Source organism: Neophocaena asiaeorientalis, unplaced genomic scaffold (genome assembly GCF_003031525.2).
Source record: "Neophocaena asiaeorientalis asiaeorientalis breed wild unplaced genomic scaffold, Neophocaena_asiaeorientalis_V1.1 scaffold102, whole genome shotgun sequence".
NCBI lineage: Eukaryota > Metazoa > Chordata > Mammalia > Artiodactyla > Phocoenidae > Neophocaena > Neophocaena asiaeorientalis.
The window spans coordinates 5,326,929-5,344,150 of NW_020175078.1; the positions used below are offsets into that span (position 1 = coordinate 5,326,929).

The 17,222-nt window shown below is 46.8% G+C and overlaps 1 protein-coding gene and 1 pseudogene across 6 annotated transcripts in view; one reads left to right on the forward strand and one right to left on the reverse strand.

Annotated features, from left to right (window-relative positions):
- MGAT5 (alpha-1,6-mannosylglycoprotein 6-beta-N-acetylglucosaminyltransferase) overlaps nucleotides 1-17,222 on the reverse strand; it is a 360,006-nt gene that overhangs the window by 221,431 nt on the left and 121,353 nt on the right. For 2 of the 6 annotated variants that reach the window (XM_024764088.1, XM_024764087.1), the window contains exon 3: nucleotides 1,601-1,983. In XM_024764088.1, coding sequence (XP_024619856.1) covers nucleotides 1,601-1,841 — 241 coding nt within the window. In that variant the 5' untranslated portion in view covers nucleotides 1,842-1,983. Of the gene's footprint in view, nucleotides 1-1,600; nucleotides 2,217-4,706; nucleotides 4,730-9,993; nucleotides 10,012-17,222 lie in introns of those variants that run through there. The other 4 variants (XM_024764091.1, XM_024764092.1, XM_024764090.1 and 1 more) reach the window with 4 other exon arrangements.
- On the forward strand, nucleotides 7,740-8,101 carry LOC112412408 (histone H3.3-like; annotated as a pseudogene).

The window sequence follows — 17,222 nt, forward strand, 5'->3', positions numbered from 1 at the left end:
GTTTTTCAAGGTCAGCTCTCAAAGAAGTCTCATTTTTTGATCCATTAGATTGAAAAAGGTGACATTTTATTTAGACGTATTAAAAACCAGTGCCTACAAATCTTGAAGGAATAGATTAAAAGCAGACTGTGTGATCATTCAAATAGTAGGCACTGAAAAAGAATGTCCACATTGTATGTTAAAAGCAACCATTTTCTCCTTACCAGAAAAAAAATATATATGTATATAATTTTTATATCTATATATTTATAAAATTAAATTAATTATATACATATATATAATTTAAAAATAACCGAGTTTCCTGGATCCTTCAGAAAAGAAAACATGTATATGTAACATTGAGCATGATTTCCTATGTTTAAACTCAAGCTTCAACCTGTGGCTACACATTTTCAGGAATCATCATTTGACCTCTACATACTTCAAAGACCTTGAATGGGTCACAAAGTAGAACATCGAACTTTCCCACCCTGCCCAACCCCACTCTTCTATCTGATTTATAGTATACCTCAGATCTCAAACCATGAGGCCACTGAAGTCTCCCTGCAATGACCAGAACTGTCACTGCACAGTAACCAAGGTCATCTTCTGTGGATTAAGTCCACTCCAATACTCGGTGACCACAGGAGGGCTGGGACTTGGATTCTCCAAAATACAGTCTGATCTAAATTTCATTTGCAACTTTCGTTTTGTATTTGTGTATGTTTTTGTAAATATTTTATTTACACAAACATATATATACATATGTTTATGTGTATATATATATATATAGTGTGTATACACATATTTCAGAAAGATATACACTGAAATGTTAATTGTGATTACTTTCTACAGTAGATTTATATGTGATTTTCCTTTTTCTTCTTGATTTTTTTTTTGCTTGTCTACAGCTTCCAACTTTTCTATATTAAGCCTAACTTTTGCTGAAAGAAAAATAAGTAATACTCCGTATGTGTATTTTTTTTCACTCAACCTCATTTCAAAACGGATTTCAAGCACCTGACAAAAAAAGCAACGAGTACAGAAAGATTTCTTTCAAAGCGAGGGCAACCAGAGACCAGAGCAAGACACAACAGCGGTAAACTCTAAGGAAGCCAAAGGTTAAAACTATCGGTCAGCACGTAAGCCCTGATGTCCCTGCATACTGGCCAGAGGGAGGCACACGTTCGGCTCTGAGTTTCTTGGCGTCCGTAGGACATTCTTCCCCACCCTCCTTACCTCACGCCCACCAGTCCTAATTAAGGTTTGTTTAGGGAACGATAATGAGAAGATTTTTCTACATTCCCTGATCATCCCCCCAGATGAGATCATGCAGTCCAGCAATGTGTCCAGGGACGAGGAGGCAGCTGCAAATACAACCGACAGAGCACCAACTAGTAAGCCCCACTGCTCCTGGCGCTAAGTGTCAGCGTGCACAAGAGGTCAGAATCTCCCAAAGGGCGTAGCTTTAACTTTCTAAAAGTGTCCCTCTGTGGGCAGTTTATCGCCATGAAGGTAGCGGCGAGGGATATACTCAATCCATGACCAAGTCTGAGAGCCTCTGGGTCCCTTGGAGGCAAAGCCACACTCGACGGAGGAGCCCCGGCAGTGTGGTGCTTACCGTAAGCTGTCATGACCCCCGCGTAGGGCCCATCCACCACATTTCTGTTTTCTTCTGCCAGCGCCTTGATGTACCTCTTGCTGAGGTCCAGGATCTGTTCCCGAAGCATGGAGCTGCTCTCGGGCTGAGTTCTCTGCTGGATGGTAAAATGCAAGAGCATCATACCCCAAATAAAGCCAAAAGTCACGAGGAAAAAGCCCAGCTTCTGAGAGGACAGCTTCCACGGAGTAAAGAGAGCCATTGCTCTCTGGCAACTTCACCTGCCCTGGGCTCTTACAGTGTGGAAAGGAGACACAAGTTCATGGTGTAGGCTGGGCTTGTGGGTTTCTCCGTCTCACTCGGGCTCCTGCGTCAGCCGATTTCCTTTCCTCGTTTCCATCCTGCTGTGAAGAAGGGGGAAAGTTAGCAAAACACGGTGAAATAAACCAGAGCCTTGTTTTCACCCAAACAGCTCTAAAATGTGAACTTCCTTTTTTCTTAATCTGCCAGTTCCCTATCCTATGTTATGATTCGGGATCTGTAAATGGAGAGGGGAAATCTGGCTGGGTGATGAAAAGCTGTACAAATACGGAGGAGGGAAATGTGTGTCTGCACGTGTTCACAGGTGTAGCAGGGCTGTTCCAGTCTGGACCAAGTTCAAAACAGGAAGCTTGTTCTGCAAGGTGGAGGAGATGGAAGGATATTTCACTGAATGTCAGCAAAAACCCAAGTGGAGGGTGGAGTCTCATCACCACCCAGCACTTCTGTGCCTCTGAAACTTGAACTTACAAAGTCATCATTATGTGCTCTAGCAAGGACAAGAGCCCGCAGCTGGAGAGGTGAGCCAGAAAGTGGACGCCCCTGGCGGGTAATCAGACAAGGAAAGGGGAGACAGCCCCCCGTATTACTTAAGCACGGGCAGCTTTCAGTAGCAGTGTCCACAGCTGAGCTGAATGCCTCGGGGCCACCAGGTGGCCTCGCCCTAGGCACCAGCACAGAGAGGTTGTGCCAGGGGTACCCAGCCGTCTTTCCATGCTAGCTACCACGAGTGAAAGCTGTACCACACTCCTCACTTGCTCACTTGAGCACAGGAAATGTGGGGCACACGATGGCCTGCTTTTTTGTGGTTCTCGTTTTCACTCACACCGTGGGACAAAATGCGAGGTTAAAAGCCATCGTTTCAATACGAATGCAGCCGGATCCTACCTGGTACCAGCACAGGCTGGACAACAAATGGCACCGTTTTTTAAGCAAAGGCTGAGCATGACCTCCTACGAGGGACTAACCCAGGATGTGTTCAGAGCGCGCCTATGTTTCAGATCAAAGGATTCTTCTTCCTAAGCAGCCTAAGAAGAAATGACAACGGGATCCTGGGACAATTAGCTTTCAGCAGCTGCGATGCAGCGGATCTGTCTTGGTCTTCCTCTCTCACTCTTTTCCTCGCCTATCAACAGAGTCATCAGTACCTGGTAGTACCTCTACTGATAGTAAATGATAAATAAATTCTAGTTATGTCCCAGGCACTGTGATAAGATGCTGTTTGTGCCTTAGTTCATTGAATTCTTGAAAGAGTCCTATACGGTAAGAACTATTAAAGTTATCATGTCTGTTTTATAGATGAAAGAACAGGGACACAGGGAGATTAACTTGGCAAAGGTCATCCAGCTATGTGGCAGAGGAGGGATAATCTAGGGATAAGCCAGCCCAGGAGTCAGTAAACCACACCCTGCCTTCCAAGGCCATCCTTCCTCCCCAGTTTCTTTATGACCAAGAATGGTCTGTACATGCTTAAAGGGCCGTGAAAAGCAACAAAGACTATGTGACTGAAATGTTATGTAGCTCAAAAGCCTAGAACATTCACTCTTGGCCCTTAACAGAAAAAGTTTACCAACTGCTGAATTCTAGGCCAGTGGTTCTCAAAGTGTGGTCCCTAACTCAGCAACAGCAGGAACATCAGTGAGAGATGCCAATCCTCAGGCCCCACCGCAGACCAACTGAATCAGCAACGCTGTCAGGGAGGGGTGTCCAGCATCCTGTGTTTCAGTCAGCCATCCAGGCGATTTTTTGTTGTTGTTTTTTTGGCTGCGTTGGGTCTTGGTTGCTGCGCGCGGGCTTTCTGTAGTTGCGGCGAGTGGGGGCTGCTCTTCGTTGTGGTGCGTGGGCTTCTCATTGCGGCGGTAGCTTCTCTTGTTGCGGAGCACGGGCTCTAGGTGCAACGGGCTTCAGTAGTTGGGGCTCTCGGGCTCAGTAGTTGTGGCTCGCGGGCTCTAGGGCACAGGCTCAGTAGTTGTGGCTCACGGGCTTAGTTGCTCCACAGCATGTGGGATCTTCCCGGACCGGGGCTCGAACCCATGTTCCCTGCACTGGCAGGCGGATTCTTAACCACTGCACCACCAGGGAAGCCCGTCCAGGTGATTTTGATGACCACTCCAGTTTGAGAGGCCTGCATGCAGGCAGACGGATGCCGTCACGAGGCCACACCACCGCACTGGCAATCAATGCGGCGGGAGCTCCCTCTGGGCCCCCCTTTATCACATAAGTTCCTCTGGTCCACCGCTCTCCACTGTGATGCTCCTCCCCAGTCTGAAGTTGTAAAACACTTGTCTACCTTGCTTTTTTTTTTTACCAGTTTCTGTGTAGGATCCATGACATCCTTTAAGAGACTCCCCCGCTTATGTTCTCAGAGACAGAGAGTGACCCAAAGGGCACAAATAAAATACCTGTTGACTGAATGAGCTTGTCACCCAGGCACTGTGGCACTTCATTCAGCCCCTCTAACGTGGGCCAGATGAAAGGCACCTGCCATCCACTCCTTCTACAAGGATACACTGAGCAAGGACCCACTTGTTGTCATCAGGCCCCGGGGACTGAACTGGGAACGAGACAGGGCTCCCAACCTCAAGGGGCTGACGCTTTAGAAGCCACCCTTCTAACCGGTGCTGCCCTTAGTTCCCCAGGAAATGTCTGCACTTCCTTTTCGATAACCCACGCCAGTTACCCGATGTTACCCCAGGGCTGAAGGGATTTTCCCAGAGCAAGTAAACGAGGTGCTGTACCAAGAAAGACAGTCTTTGGTAATTTTCTTTTGCTATTTTAGGAGACAGCCGCACGTGCAGACAGGAATTACCTGTCAGCTTTCAGATAGGAAGCCCTGCTCCGCTTCCTCGATGAACGCCCCCTGAAGAAGCTGCTCAAGGCTGCAAAGTTTAATCAAAGGAAAGACCAGGCTCAAGAACTGAGCAAGGGGCTTCCCTGGTGGCGCAGTGGTTGGGAGTCCGCCTGCCGATGCAGGGGACACGGGTTCGTGCCCCGGTCCGGGAGGATCCCACATGCCGCGGAGCGGCTGGGCCCGTGAGGCATGGCCGCTGAGGCTGCGCGTCCGGAGCCTGTGCTCTGCAACGGGAGAGGCCACAACAGTGAGAGGCCCGCGTACCAAAAAAAAAAAAGAACTAAGCAAGGACCCAGTACAAGGTGGCGTGCTTCTCTGCCTTGACCTTGGGGACAGTCAGGACCACCCAGGTGATGCATTTGAGGGGCAAAAGGATGGTCAAGAAACCCAGTCGTGGTTAAATTTTTCCAGCTCAGAGACATAAAAATTTGGAGTGAAAATCTCTCAGTTCAGAGCACAGTTCTGACTATTGAGGGCCCAGATTTTAAGTGACTACAGAACTGCCAGAAATATTCCTTTCTCCGATGAAATCCAGAGTTTGAAATAACAGCATCTATATCAGCACACACACACACAGAATTAAATTGGAATCCATCTCTACAATTCCTACCAGAAAGAAAGAATTTAAAAAGACTCTTCAAAATCATCATTAGGGAGACATCCCTAACTGCAACAGTAACAGGACAATAATAGGACAGCAATCCATACCAGAGGGCGTTGGTGCCATGAAAGGACTTCATGATAATTATCAGTCATGGCTATGATATTAATCAAGAGGCCACAGAACAACAGCCATCAAAATGTTGTCAGTCGGGCTAAAAATCTACCTGCCTCCTGATCTCCTAACGAACAGCTGGATCCTCTCCCAAACTGGATTCAGTAAGGCACAAAAAGGGCTACACAGTATATCTCAAAAGGTCTTGTTGCCAACCAGAGTAGTGACAGCCCAGGGCCATGGCTTCATCTATCCTCCTCCAGAAAGAAGTTTGTACCAAGTCTGTTCCTAATATGTTACACTTCTAGATTCATCACGGACACTAATCACCCTAATGTGCATCTCCTCTAGTACTTGTGATCAGCGTGCACTTCCTCCCTTCCCATTCACTCCTCAATGAAATGTGTGATCAAAGATCTGTGGCAAGGACGATGCAGGGGACGCGCGTTCGTGCCCCGGTCTGGGAAGATCCCACATGCCGAGGAGTGGCTGGGCCCGTGAGCCATGGCCACTGAGCCTGCGCTCCGCAACGGGAGAGGCCACAACGGTGAGAGGCCCGCGTACAGCAAACCAAAAAAAAAAAAAAAAAAAGATCTGTGGCAAGGAAATGCATCTTAATTTCAAAAATAAAAGTATATGAAAAGACACTCAACATCATTAGCCATTAGGGAAACCCAAATTAGAAGCACAATGAAATACCAATTCCCATGCATTAGGATGACTATAGTCAAACAAGACAGAGAAGAGCAAGTGTTGGTGCGGATGCAGAGAAATGAGAACCCTATATATCCTGTGGGTGGGACTGTACAATGGTGCAGCTGGTGTAGACAACCGTCTGGCACTTCCTCAAATGATTAAACAGACAGTTATCATAAGACCCAGCTAACTCCACTCCTAGGAATTCTCCCGAAGGAAATAAAAGCATGTGCCCACACAAAAACGTGTACATGAACGTTCACGGCAACATTATTCATAATAGACAAAAAATGAAACAACCCAAATGGTCATCAACTGACAAGTGGATGACCAAAATGGGGCAAACCCATACAACGGAGTTCTATTCGTCAATAAAAAGAAATGAAGCACTGATACATGTTACAACATGGACGATCCCTGAAAACACCATGCTAAGTGAAAAAAGGCAGTCACAAAACACAACATATTGTATGACTGCATTTATATGAAATGTCTCGAATAGGCACATCTCTGGAAGTAGAACTTACAAGAGTAGTTTCTTAGGGCTTGAGAGGATGGGGGATCTGGGAGGTGACAACTAAGGCCTGCCAGGTTTATTCTGGGTGGTAATGAAAATGTTCTAAAATGGACTGTGGTGATGGATGCACAATTCTGTGGATATTCTTAAAAAAAAAAAAAAACCAACACTGAATTATATACTTTAAATGGGAGAACTGGATGATATGTGAAACATATCTCAATAAAGCTGTTATGAAAACAAAAGCAAGCAAGCAAGCCCACCTCCAAAGTTGGGGTAGAAGCTGCATTTGAAGACAGGCAGATAAGCCTCGGGGGCACACTGTGGCCCCAGCAAGGAGCCACCCTTCCCCCACTGCCCACAGCACAGCCAAGGTAAGGCTGTGCCCTTACTAAGGGCTGACCACAGGCCCAGCACCAGAAGGAAAGTACAGAGAAATGTGCCACCCCGTTTACAAGACACAGCTGTCCTTCCCAGCTCTGGATCAACCTCCCGGGCCACCCTCTGAGGCAAGACCTGCTTTGCCTGCCGGATGCCAATTTCTCAAACCACTTGAGGGCGCTCTCAAAAACAGCCCCATGCCAATGGGGTCAAAGCCAGACTGATGAAGCAGTGAAGTTCCTTCAGAGGCCCATCCACCATCCTTGGAGGACCACTTCTTACATCAGGACCTGTGTCGTCGGAGGGTGGATGAGGCTGGAAATGCCCGACCCTTCAGGAGCGATGTCAGCCCCAACCAGAGAGATGTGATCTTTTCCTCACTGCCCACAGGACAATCTCGACACAGCTTGCCGGTCCCACATTCCTATGGGTGGCACTGCTTGAACTGTCATTCACACACCTCTGCTGTCCTACTACGGACCACCCCATCTTCCCACCTGTCTTTAGATGGTGGCTGTCAGGGCCTACCTCTCGCCTCACCCTCGGCAACATTCAAGAAATCCTAATTGTGTTCGCAGCTGCCGCCGTGCGGTGGTCGCTCTCCAACGCCAGCGCCGCCTGGTCTAGCTCGCCGAGCTCCAGCCGAAGGGGAACAGGGTAAGGGAGGAGGTCTCTATACACCATGGCTCGTACAGAGCCGACTGCCCGCAAATCCACCGGTGGTAAAACACCGAGGAAGCAACTGGGTACGAAAGCTGCTCGCAAGAGTGCGCCCTCTACTGGAGGGGTGAAGAAACCTCACCATTACAGGCCCTGCTGATTGGCAAACTCCCCTTCCAGCGTCTGGCGCGGGAAGTTGCTCAGGATTTCAAAGCACATCTGCGCTTCCAGAGTACAGCTCTTGGTGCTTTGCAGGAGGCAGGCGAGGCCTCTCTGGCTAGCCTTTTTGAAGACACCAACCTAGGAGCTATCCATGCCAAATGTGCAACAATTATGCCAAAAGACATCCAGCTAGCGCGCCGCATACATGGACAACGTGCTTAAGAATCCACTCTGACGGGAAACATTTCATTCTTTAAAAAAATATATTCTCTTCTTCCTGCTATTGGTAGTTCTGAACGTTAGATATTTTTTTCCCATGGGGTCAAAAGGTACCTAAGTATATGACTGTAAGTGGAAAAACGGGGGGCGACAGAAATCAGGTATTGGCAGTTTTTCCATTTTCATGTGTGTGTGAATTTTTAATATCAATGCGGGGACATGAAGCATTAATGCAAGTCAAAATGTTTCCGCGAACAAGTTTCAGCAGTTCAACCTTGTAACAATTATAAATAAACCTGTTAAATTTTTCTGGACAGTGCCAGCATTTGGATTTTTTTTAAAACAGGTAAATTTCTCGTTGACTGAAACTAAATGGTGTTTGTAGCGTTTTTATCACACAGTGGATTCCATCCGTTCACTATACTTTTCTAACTGAGGTGTCCTACATGCAGGTACATATTTTTAATGCTGTCTGTCTTCCGTGCTGTTCCTGTAAGTTTGCTATTAATATACGTTAAACTATAAAAAAGAAAGAAATTCTGAGTCTGCTGTGTTCATCCACGTTGCCCTGGAAACCCCGCCCCTGTTTCACAACTGAACCCCACATCCTGCCTAAAACCTCCCCTGGCTCCCTGGACTGAGGAGGGCGCATCCTACTTGGAACACTCCCAGCAGTACGTGCTCTTTCTAAAGAGCTTACCTACTGCTCTGTCAGATGATCTTTTCTTTCATTTCTCCGTAAGTTCTCTAAAGACAGGAAGTGCCAGGAATGGGACTGCCTTGCACACGGGGGATGGTCATTATGTGTTTGCCAGATGAAAAAACAGGATGATGGGGATGAGATGATGAAACACAAATGAGCAGTGACCTCCAGGGCCACCTCCTGGTGTGAAGCACAAAGAAGCCAGGCACTCTGAGACTGTAAGTTGACCTCACCTTTTGGGAGTTTTTAACCCGAAGATCTGTCACATAGCAGTGAAGGATCATTATGCCCTTGACTAGATGGGGTTAAACTAAAGGGGATATGGTGGTAGATGGGTACTAGTAAGGGGGGAAGGAAAGGAAAAACAGCTTCAGAAGATCATTCTAGAAGGGGCAGTGACTGTGGGACCAAAATGATGTCCAAGACAAGGGATGAGAGGGGAAACAAGTTGAGGGGAACTCTGGGGGAGGCTGTTGGTTTCGTCACTGGGTATCCGAGATGGTGACAGGAAAAGATCAGAAGGGTGATGAGGGGTAACTGAATGAACTCCCCATTGTTTAAAGTATCTTCTCTTAGAACAACTGGTTAGAAAAGTCTTATACTATAGAGATTTTCAACAAAACTTCCACATACCTCTGTATGTGGAGTTTGAACTTTGAAATCCTACGTTAATTTGCTCAGGAAAATTAATGCTTGGCAGTGGTCTTGTTTGCTAATTTTTTAATAAAATTCAGGTCCACATATCTACTCATGTAAAACTGCACAACAGCAAAACACTATGAGACCCCGATTAAATGCTAGACGAGGGTCAGTCCTAAACTGTAAGTTTCAAAGACATGTGTCTGATCACTCCTAATTAAAGTTGCAATAAAAGTCTTTAGAGAATGCTAATGACTCAACTCTGAAACAATTTCCTACTACTTCTCTTTCCAGCCTCAGTACAAATTTACATTAAGAGCAACTTAGAGTGCTTGGAAAACTGTGTTAAAACAAAAACACTAGCCATTAACATCTGCTATCAGGGTGAATCTGGACTTCCACCATTTTGCAACCAAAATGCGGCACAGAAATCAACTGTGTGCTAAACCCTGACATGAGTGCACACCACTCCCACCTCTGCTCACCAGAGCAGCTCACTGGCCTAGTCATCGACCTTAAAAAGAAGTAGGATAAATTAAAATGTATAAAGTACCTTCATGCAGACTGGGACACTACATGAGATCTTGCTTAGGAACATAATAACCAAGCACAAACTCTTGATTCACAGAGAAGGACACTGAGGTCCCGAAAACGTTATGTTTCCAACTGGAGTCAGAATCAGACCATAACTCAAGTTCTGTTTCCTGATCCGATTTGGTCTCCACCACACCAAGCTGCGTCTCTCAGCTGCCTGCAGAAACTCAAAATGGAAGAGACGTATCAATATGAAACACCAACCAGAAACCACAGTCTGGTGACAATAAGGTACTGTGAGTCTACTGCGATGTCCCCTCAACCTCGAGGAGCTAGCTGGGAGAATCAGCAGATGAAAGGAAGAAAAACATACATTCACGGAATTACTGGTGCAAGGCAGGCAGATGGCCTAGGCTGGGGTGGGAGTCTAGCTCTAAATATGGTGTGTTCTGTTGTTAAAAGGAGAAACTGAGCAGGAGGGAAGGACAAGCAAAGCAGCCTTTTCTTCCAAAATAAGCCCAAATTCCTGGGAAGATGCTCCGAGGCTAGATGCTCACTCCCTGGACGGCTCGGTGCCACCAAACTGAAGCCAGCCCCAATATAAGGTGTGAGTCCTGGACAGCTAGCCACGAGCTCTCCTCCCAATCTGTGGAGCAAAGGAGCCCAGGAACCATCGGTGGTGGGGATACTGCTGGAACACGTATGGACGGGCCCTTTCTCTTCCACTTTCCTGACTCGGTTCTCTGACAAATTCTGGGCCTTTATAAACAGGAAAAACACATCTGAAGTGAAAACAGCGTGTTCCTTTTAGAACCAGCTAAACAAGTCTTATCTTGAGTCACTAACCAAAAGACACCTGCTAAAGCAACACACCTTTGCTATTCTCGAAACGGGGGGAGAGGGGTGGCTACTTTCTGATGCCTGGGTCTTAACACGGCCCGTCCCTTTTACTTCATTTTTTTTTATTTTTTGAATTCTGTTTTATTTATTTTTTTATACAGCAGGTTCTTATTAGTCAACCATTTTATACACATCAGTGTATACGTGTCAATCCCAATCTCCCAATTCATCCCACCACCATCCCACCCCCTGCCACTTTCCCCCCTTGGTGTCCATACGTTTGTTCTCTGCATCTGTGTCTCAATTTCTGCCCTGCAAACCGGTTCATCTGGACCATTTTTGTAGATTCCACATATATGCGTTAATATACGATATTCATTTCTCCCTTTCTGACTTACTTCACTCTGTATGACAGTCTCTAGATCCATCCACGTCTCTACAAATGACCCAATTTCGTTCCTTTTTATGGCTGAGTAATATTCCATTGTACATATGTGCCACATCTTCTTTATCCATTCGTCTGTCGATGGGCATTTAGGTTGCTTCCATGTCCTGGCTATTGTAAATAATGCTGCAGTGAACATTGGGGTGCATGTGTCTTTTTGAATTATGGTTTTCTCTGGGTATATGCCCAGTAGTGGGATTGCTGGGTCGTCAGCTCATCCCTTTTACCTTTGAAGGGATCAAACCAAGACAGTCCTGTGCCCAGTGTGCATTTATTAGGCTGCACTTGCATTCTTGGTGTGGGCGGGGAAGGGAAACAGCCAGCCCTGCCCACCTGAAGCAGGATCGGCCTTGCAGCTACACTGCTTGCTAAGTGTAGTTCAGGGCTCCATAACTGGCATCAACAGCTAAGTAAATTTTCAAACACTGTAATAAGGCTAATGACTCTGTATCCAGAACAGGCCTTCCTTCCCGCCCCCTCTGTTCCATCCCACCCTCCACTCCCAACTGTCCTCTGGCCACTGTGCATGTGGTCATGTCCACTAGGGGGAGCAGAGGGGCAGGGAAAACAGTTAGATGCACACATGGATGAATTGTATTCTCACTCTGCCTCTCAGGCAGGAGGTGTGCACATTATTGGCAGGTGGACAAAGGAGTGAGAAGGAAGCTGTCACTTCTGGATAAGAATCTTCCCATGTTCTCTAAGTTTCATTTACCAGGCTCACAGGTTGTTCACAGCTGACAGCATTTCCCATCAACAAAAAAAAATGAAACCACAGCAATGCTAAGAATTCTGAAAACATCTACTAAACCAAAACAAAAAGCACGGGTTGGGCTTCCCTGGTGGCGCACTGGTTGAGATGCAGGGGACACGGGTTCGTGCCCCGGTCCGGGAAGATCCCACGTGTCGCGGCGCGGCTGGGCCCGTGAGCCATGGTCTCTGAGCCTGCGTGTCTGGAGCCTGTGCTCCGCAACGGGAGAGGTCACAACAGTGAGAGGCCCGCGTACTGCCAAAAAAAAAAAAAAGCACGGGTCCCTGAAAAATAAAATAAATCCATTTAATCCAGGGTGTCTCGATTCTTGGCACAATTGACGTTTGAGGCCAGAGCATTCTTTGTCACAGGGGGCTGTCCTGCGTGTTGTAGGATGTTAGGCAGCATCCCTGTCCTCTAGCTACTACACACCGTTAGAGATAGATGCCATTAGAACCCGCCACCACCAACTGTGACAACATAAATGTCTCCTGACATTGTCAAATGTTCCCTAAAGGATAAAAGCACCCAGGTTGATAACCAGTGCTTTAGCCCATCAGCAGGACCTTACCCGCCCCATAGGATGAGGCTCAGGGAAGGGCAGCCCATAGGACTAGATCGCAGGGCAAGGAGAAGCAAACCAAGTAAACTCAGGAGCCAGTCACCAGCCCTGAAGATGCGCAGGCTCAGAGCCCTGAACTAAGACTGGAGGCCACAGAGAGAGGAGAGGAGGGCGGATTCCTGACGCTGTCCCAAGGTGACTGACCATGAGTCTCATTTTCTTCCACATCCCTCGGTGCCAACACTATCCTGGCACCCGCCACGGAGTTCCTGCCTGGGCTGGCTATGCCCCCATGTACTAATTAGTATATGTCATTGACGCTCCACTCCACAAAGATCCTAGTCTACAAATCAAGGTACGGGGAAGAAGGCTTTGAGAAGACAAAAGCTGGATGATGCTACATCCGACAGTCTTAAATAGAAAAGGACTGTCATCTGGCTTCCAGCCCAGGAAACCATGAACACACATTGTGACAGGTCGATGATGACTCTCTAGGAAGAAAAAAGGAATGGTCTGTGTAAAGATCACATGGTGTGTATATTCGTTAGGTAGGTCTCCTTGATGTTGGATGAGAAACTCAAAGATTCGCTTCCACTCAGAGCCAAAGGACAGTAAAGCCACAAAGGAATTTTATGGTAAGAGTACAAAATGCACTTTTTTCCTCTGAGGATCAGACTTCCGGCAACTCCTTATACGCAGAAAAAAACACCCACGAATGACAACAGGCCCCAGATGGCCCCGGTAATCAAGAAAACCAGAGTCACAAAAATCAGCAAAATTACTTCCAAAAACTAGGACAATGCCCTGAAGATAAAGCTCATTATTCAACAAGTGCTCCCCGAACCCTACAAGTCAATCACCCCAGGACCCCACTCCTCCACCTGGAGAGCAGCACACGCTGGGGCTGGCTCAAGAGTGCGCACTGTCTGCAGGAACGGGACAGCCTTTCAAGCACGGGATCTGATAAAGACCAGCAGGTTAAAAGATTTTAAAAACTAGCTGGCAGGGACTTCCCTGGTGGTGCAGTGGTTGGGAATGCGCCTGCCAATGCAGGGGACACGGGTTCGAGCCCTGGTCTGGGAAGATCCCAGAGGCCACGGAGCAACTAAGCCCATGCGCCACAACTACTGAGCCTGTGCTCTAGAGCCCATGAGCCACAACTACTGAAGCCCGCGGGCCTAGAGCCCGTGCTCCGCAAGAGAAGCCACCGCAATGAGAAGCCCACCCACCACAATGAAGAGTAGCCCCCGCTTGCCCCAACTAGAGAACGCCTGCACACAGCAACGAAGACCCACGCAGCCAATAAATAAATAAATAAAAACTAGCTGGTGAGTGAGAAGATGAGTGCACACACGCGAACATGCACACACCATCAGCGAAAGTGGCCACTCAGAGGCTTATCAAACGTAAATGGTTTAATGAATTTCCCATCACTTCTAAAACGGGGTTATAGCAAATCCCCATGGAACGCAAAGCCCAGGCTCTGGCAGAACCTGGGTCACAAATGCCCCCAGTCTGAATTTTCTTAGGGAAGAACTCAACCACCAGATGCCTACTTGTCCCTGAATTTATAAATGAAGGTCAAAGCTAAAACGGAGCACCTCAGGAGAGTTCCCTGCCCTCAGAGGTAAGGATTGCCGAAATCCAGGCCTCCCAACCGTGATACACTTAAGAATCACCGGGGCTCCTTTTTTTTTAAAAAAAAAAAAGACAGCTGCCAGGTCTCACACCTCAAGATTCTGATTAACTTGGTCTGAGGTGCGGCCCAAGCTGGGGTATTTTTATTTAATACATAGGCAAACATGATAACTATTACATTCTTGGAAAGATGTCTTTTCTATCATGTCTATGGATCCTACCTAGTGGGATCCAGAACATGGTCTAGCCCGGTATTTAAAATGATAAACTCTCTACTCTGGACAAATGCAGTCGAACTGGCTTATTAGACAATCTACATGCAAGGCACTCTGGTTTTCTCCTTAAAGAATCACGCGCTGCTCTTCTCAGACCAATGCCCAAGAAGCCCTGCCCAAGGAGGCAGTCTTTCAGGAAAAGCTAGTCCACTATAGAGCCCTGTTAGACCTCTACACCATGGAAGGACTTGTTGGACTGTTAGGGTTTTTATTAACCTCTCCTTGGCATTTGGCTCCAAAGATGAGAGATTATCTGAGGCTAAACGAATGGCCTCAATGTGTACCAATGCATCTAGTAACCAGCACCTCTATAACCTTGCTACTCAAAACCTGGCCTGCGAGGGGCTTCCCTGGTGACGCAGTGGTTGAGAGTCCACCTACCGATGCAGGGAACGCGGGTTTTTCCCCCGGTCTGCGAAGATCCCACATGCCGCGGAGCGGCTGTGCCCGAGAGGCATGGCCGCTGAGCCTGCGCTCCGCAACGGGAGAGGCCACAGCAGTGAGAGGCCCGCATACCGCATAAAAAACAAAACAAAACAAAAAAAACCTGGCCTGCAGACCAGCAGTACTGAGATAAGCTGGTAGACTGTTAGAAATCTAAGGCCCAATCCCAGACCAACCGAATCAGAACCGGTATTTAAGAACACGATCCTCAGGTATTTGTTTGCACATTAAAGTTTAGAGACGCATTGGGGTTTGTTTTTTTTTTTTTTGGTTTTTGCGGTACGCGGGCCTCTCACTGTTGTGGCCTCTCCTGTCACGGAGCACAGCCTCCAGACGCGCAGGCTCAGTGGCCGTGGCTCACAGGCCCAGCCGCTCCGCGGCACGTGGGATCTCCCCGGACCGGGGCACGAACCCGTGTCCCCTGCATCGGCAGGCGGACTCTCAACCACTGCACCACCAGGGAAGCCCAGACGCATTGTTTTTTATCTCATCCAGGATACTAAGAATGAGGGCCAATCGGACACTACTTTCCGGGGGTGGGTGGGGGTGTGTGTGATGGAGAATGCGGCACAATTCTTCTCCTTTTCATAATGTGCAAAGAACTTAATGATTTGGTATTACTTCTGAATAAACTGGAGCCATGTCAGGAAGACCGGCTGTCTTATAGACACTCTTTGAGTTACTGTAAGATGCATCCCGCTGAGATGAGAAAGACATCTGCAGAGAGCAGGGTTTTATCCTTGTGAATTAGGAGTGCTTATACTACCCATCGTATACTCCGTGCTGCTCAAAGTCAGGTATCAGCAGGGGGTTACTGGGCTTTTGTTGTCTTTTAATTGCTCAAGTGCACAGTTTAGAAAACCTGCTTAAGGAACCTGACTATTGTCCTACAGGACTTCAAAGTGAAACAGCCTTCAACTCAGGTAAGCATCCTTTATCAGGGCCTTAATTTTGCCTAAGATGATGTGAACCAATATTTAAGTTTCTAGTAATGCGTCTAATTCTGATATCTTCCAGGGCATATAACTAACTGACTTTATGGCCACGCAAAGCCTTTCAAAGCTTTGCTGAAAGAAACTATTTTTGAAAGATGACTTAAGTTCTTTCTGAAAGAAACTATTTGAAGGATGACTTAATCCATCTAATGTTCTTGATCGACTTTGCCCGACCTTTTGTAACAAACAAGCTCCTTTAACAGTCTTTCTTTCTCTCACACACATACGCATAGGCACACCTACCATAGGAACTTTCTAATCCTTTCTTAACTCCTATTTCATTTTTGAAACGAGATGTTAGTTTTATGAAGTTCATTCATTTTTATAACATCTTTGTTCATGTGCAAAATGATTAATGACAAATTACCTTTTACTCATTTAGCGTGTAACACACAGCATCTAATTATGTAAGAAAAAAGTATGACTGGTCAACAAAATCAATTTCACAATTACAGTCTTATTAGTATACATTTTGCGTGGGGACCCAACGTCTATTCAAAACCAGAGAGCAATCTAATTACCGGCCCCAGCATCAAAACTAGACAGGAAACAGCCCAATGTTTGGATTTCTTGTATCTGAATTTGAAAACAAATCAAATGGTTTATAAAGGGAGGACTCTTTACTTCCTCTGGACACATTTTCATGCAGAACGTGTGCTCCATTTCGCAGAAAGAACCACAAAGGAGACTATTACTGCTCTTTCATCAGTGTTCACAGGTCTTCTTGGGGAGGAAGGACAGCATCTCAGCCGAGGCGCGGGAAGCGAGGCATGACTGCTGGGCTTCCTGCCCTCAGGAGGTGCACTTCCCCTTTGCCTGCCCGCAGGAGTTAAAGAGGCGGGGCTTCCCTACCCAGCTGAGTCCACCCAAGGCTTCCTGGCAATCACCAGGGGAGCTGTGTAGATTTCTATCTAGGATGGATCAGAAGTCTTGCACCCAAGACCCATCTTCCAACTCAGCTTTGCTCTAATAAAGCTGGTTCTGTAATCTTCATCTGGCTTCTACTATTCTCTCTACTTCAGAACCCAGAAGGGAGGAAGGGTGTGATTAACTGGCATCTCCAATCCCCCGTAAGTTTATTTTCTAAGTTTTCCATGTTTTGTTTCTAAGTATCAGGATAAGACAGGTGGTTTCCGGCAGCTATTTGAAAGCATTTCTCCGCAAATAACAAATTCCAGGTGTATGAGTCTTTAATTCTAATAAATTAAAAGACAAAATGACTATCACGGTCAAAATATTTTCTCTAAATATTGATTTTTTAAAAAATACTGTAAGATATGCCAAAACATTTCTGATCA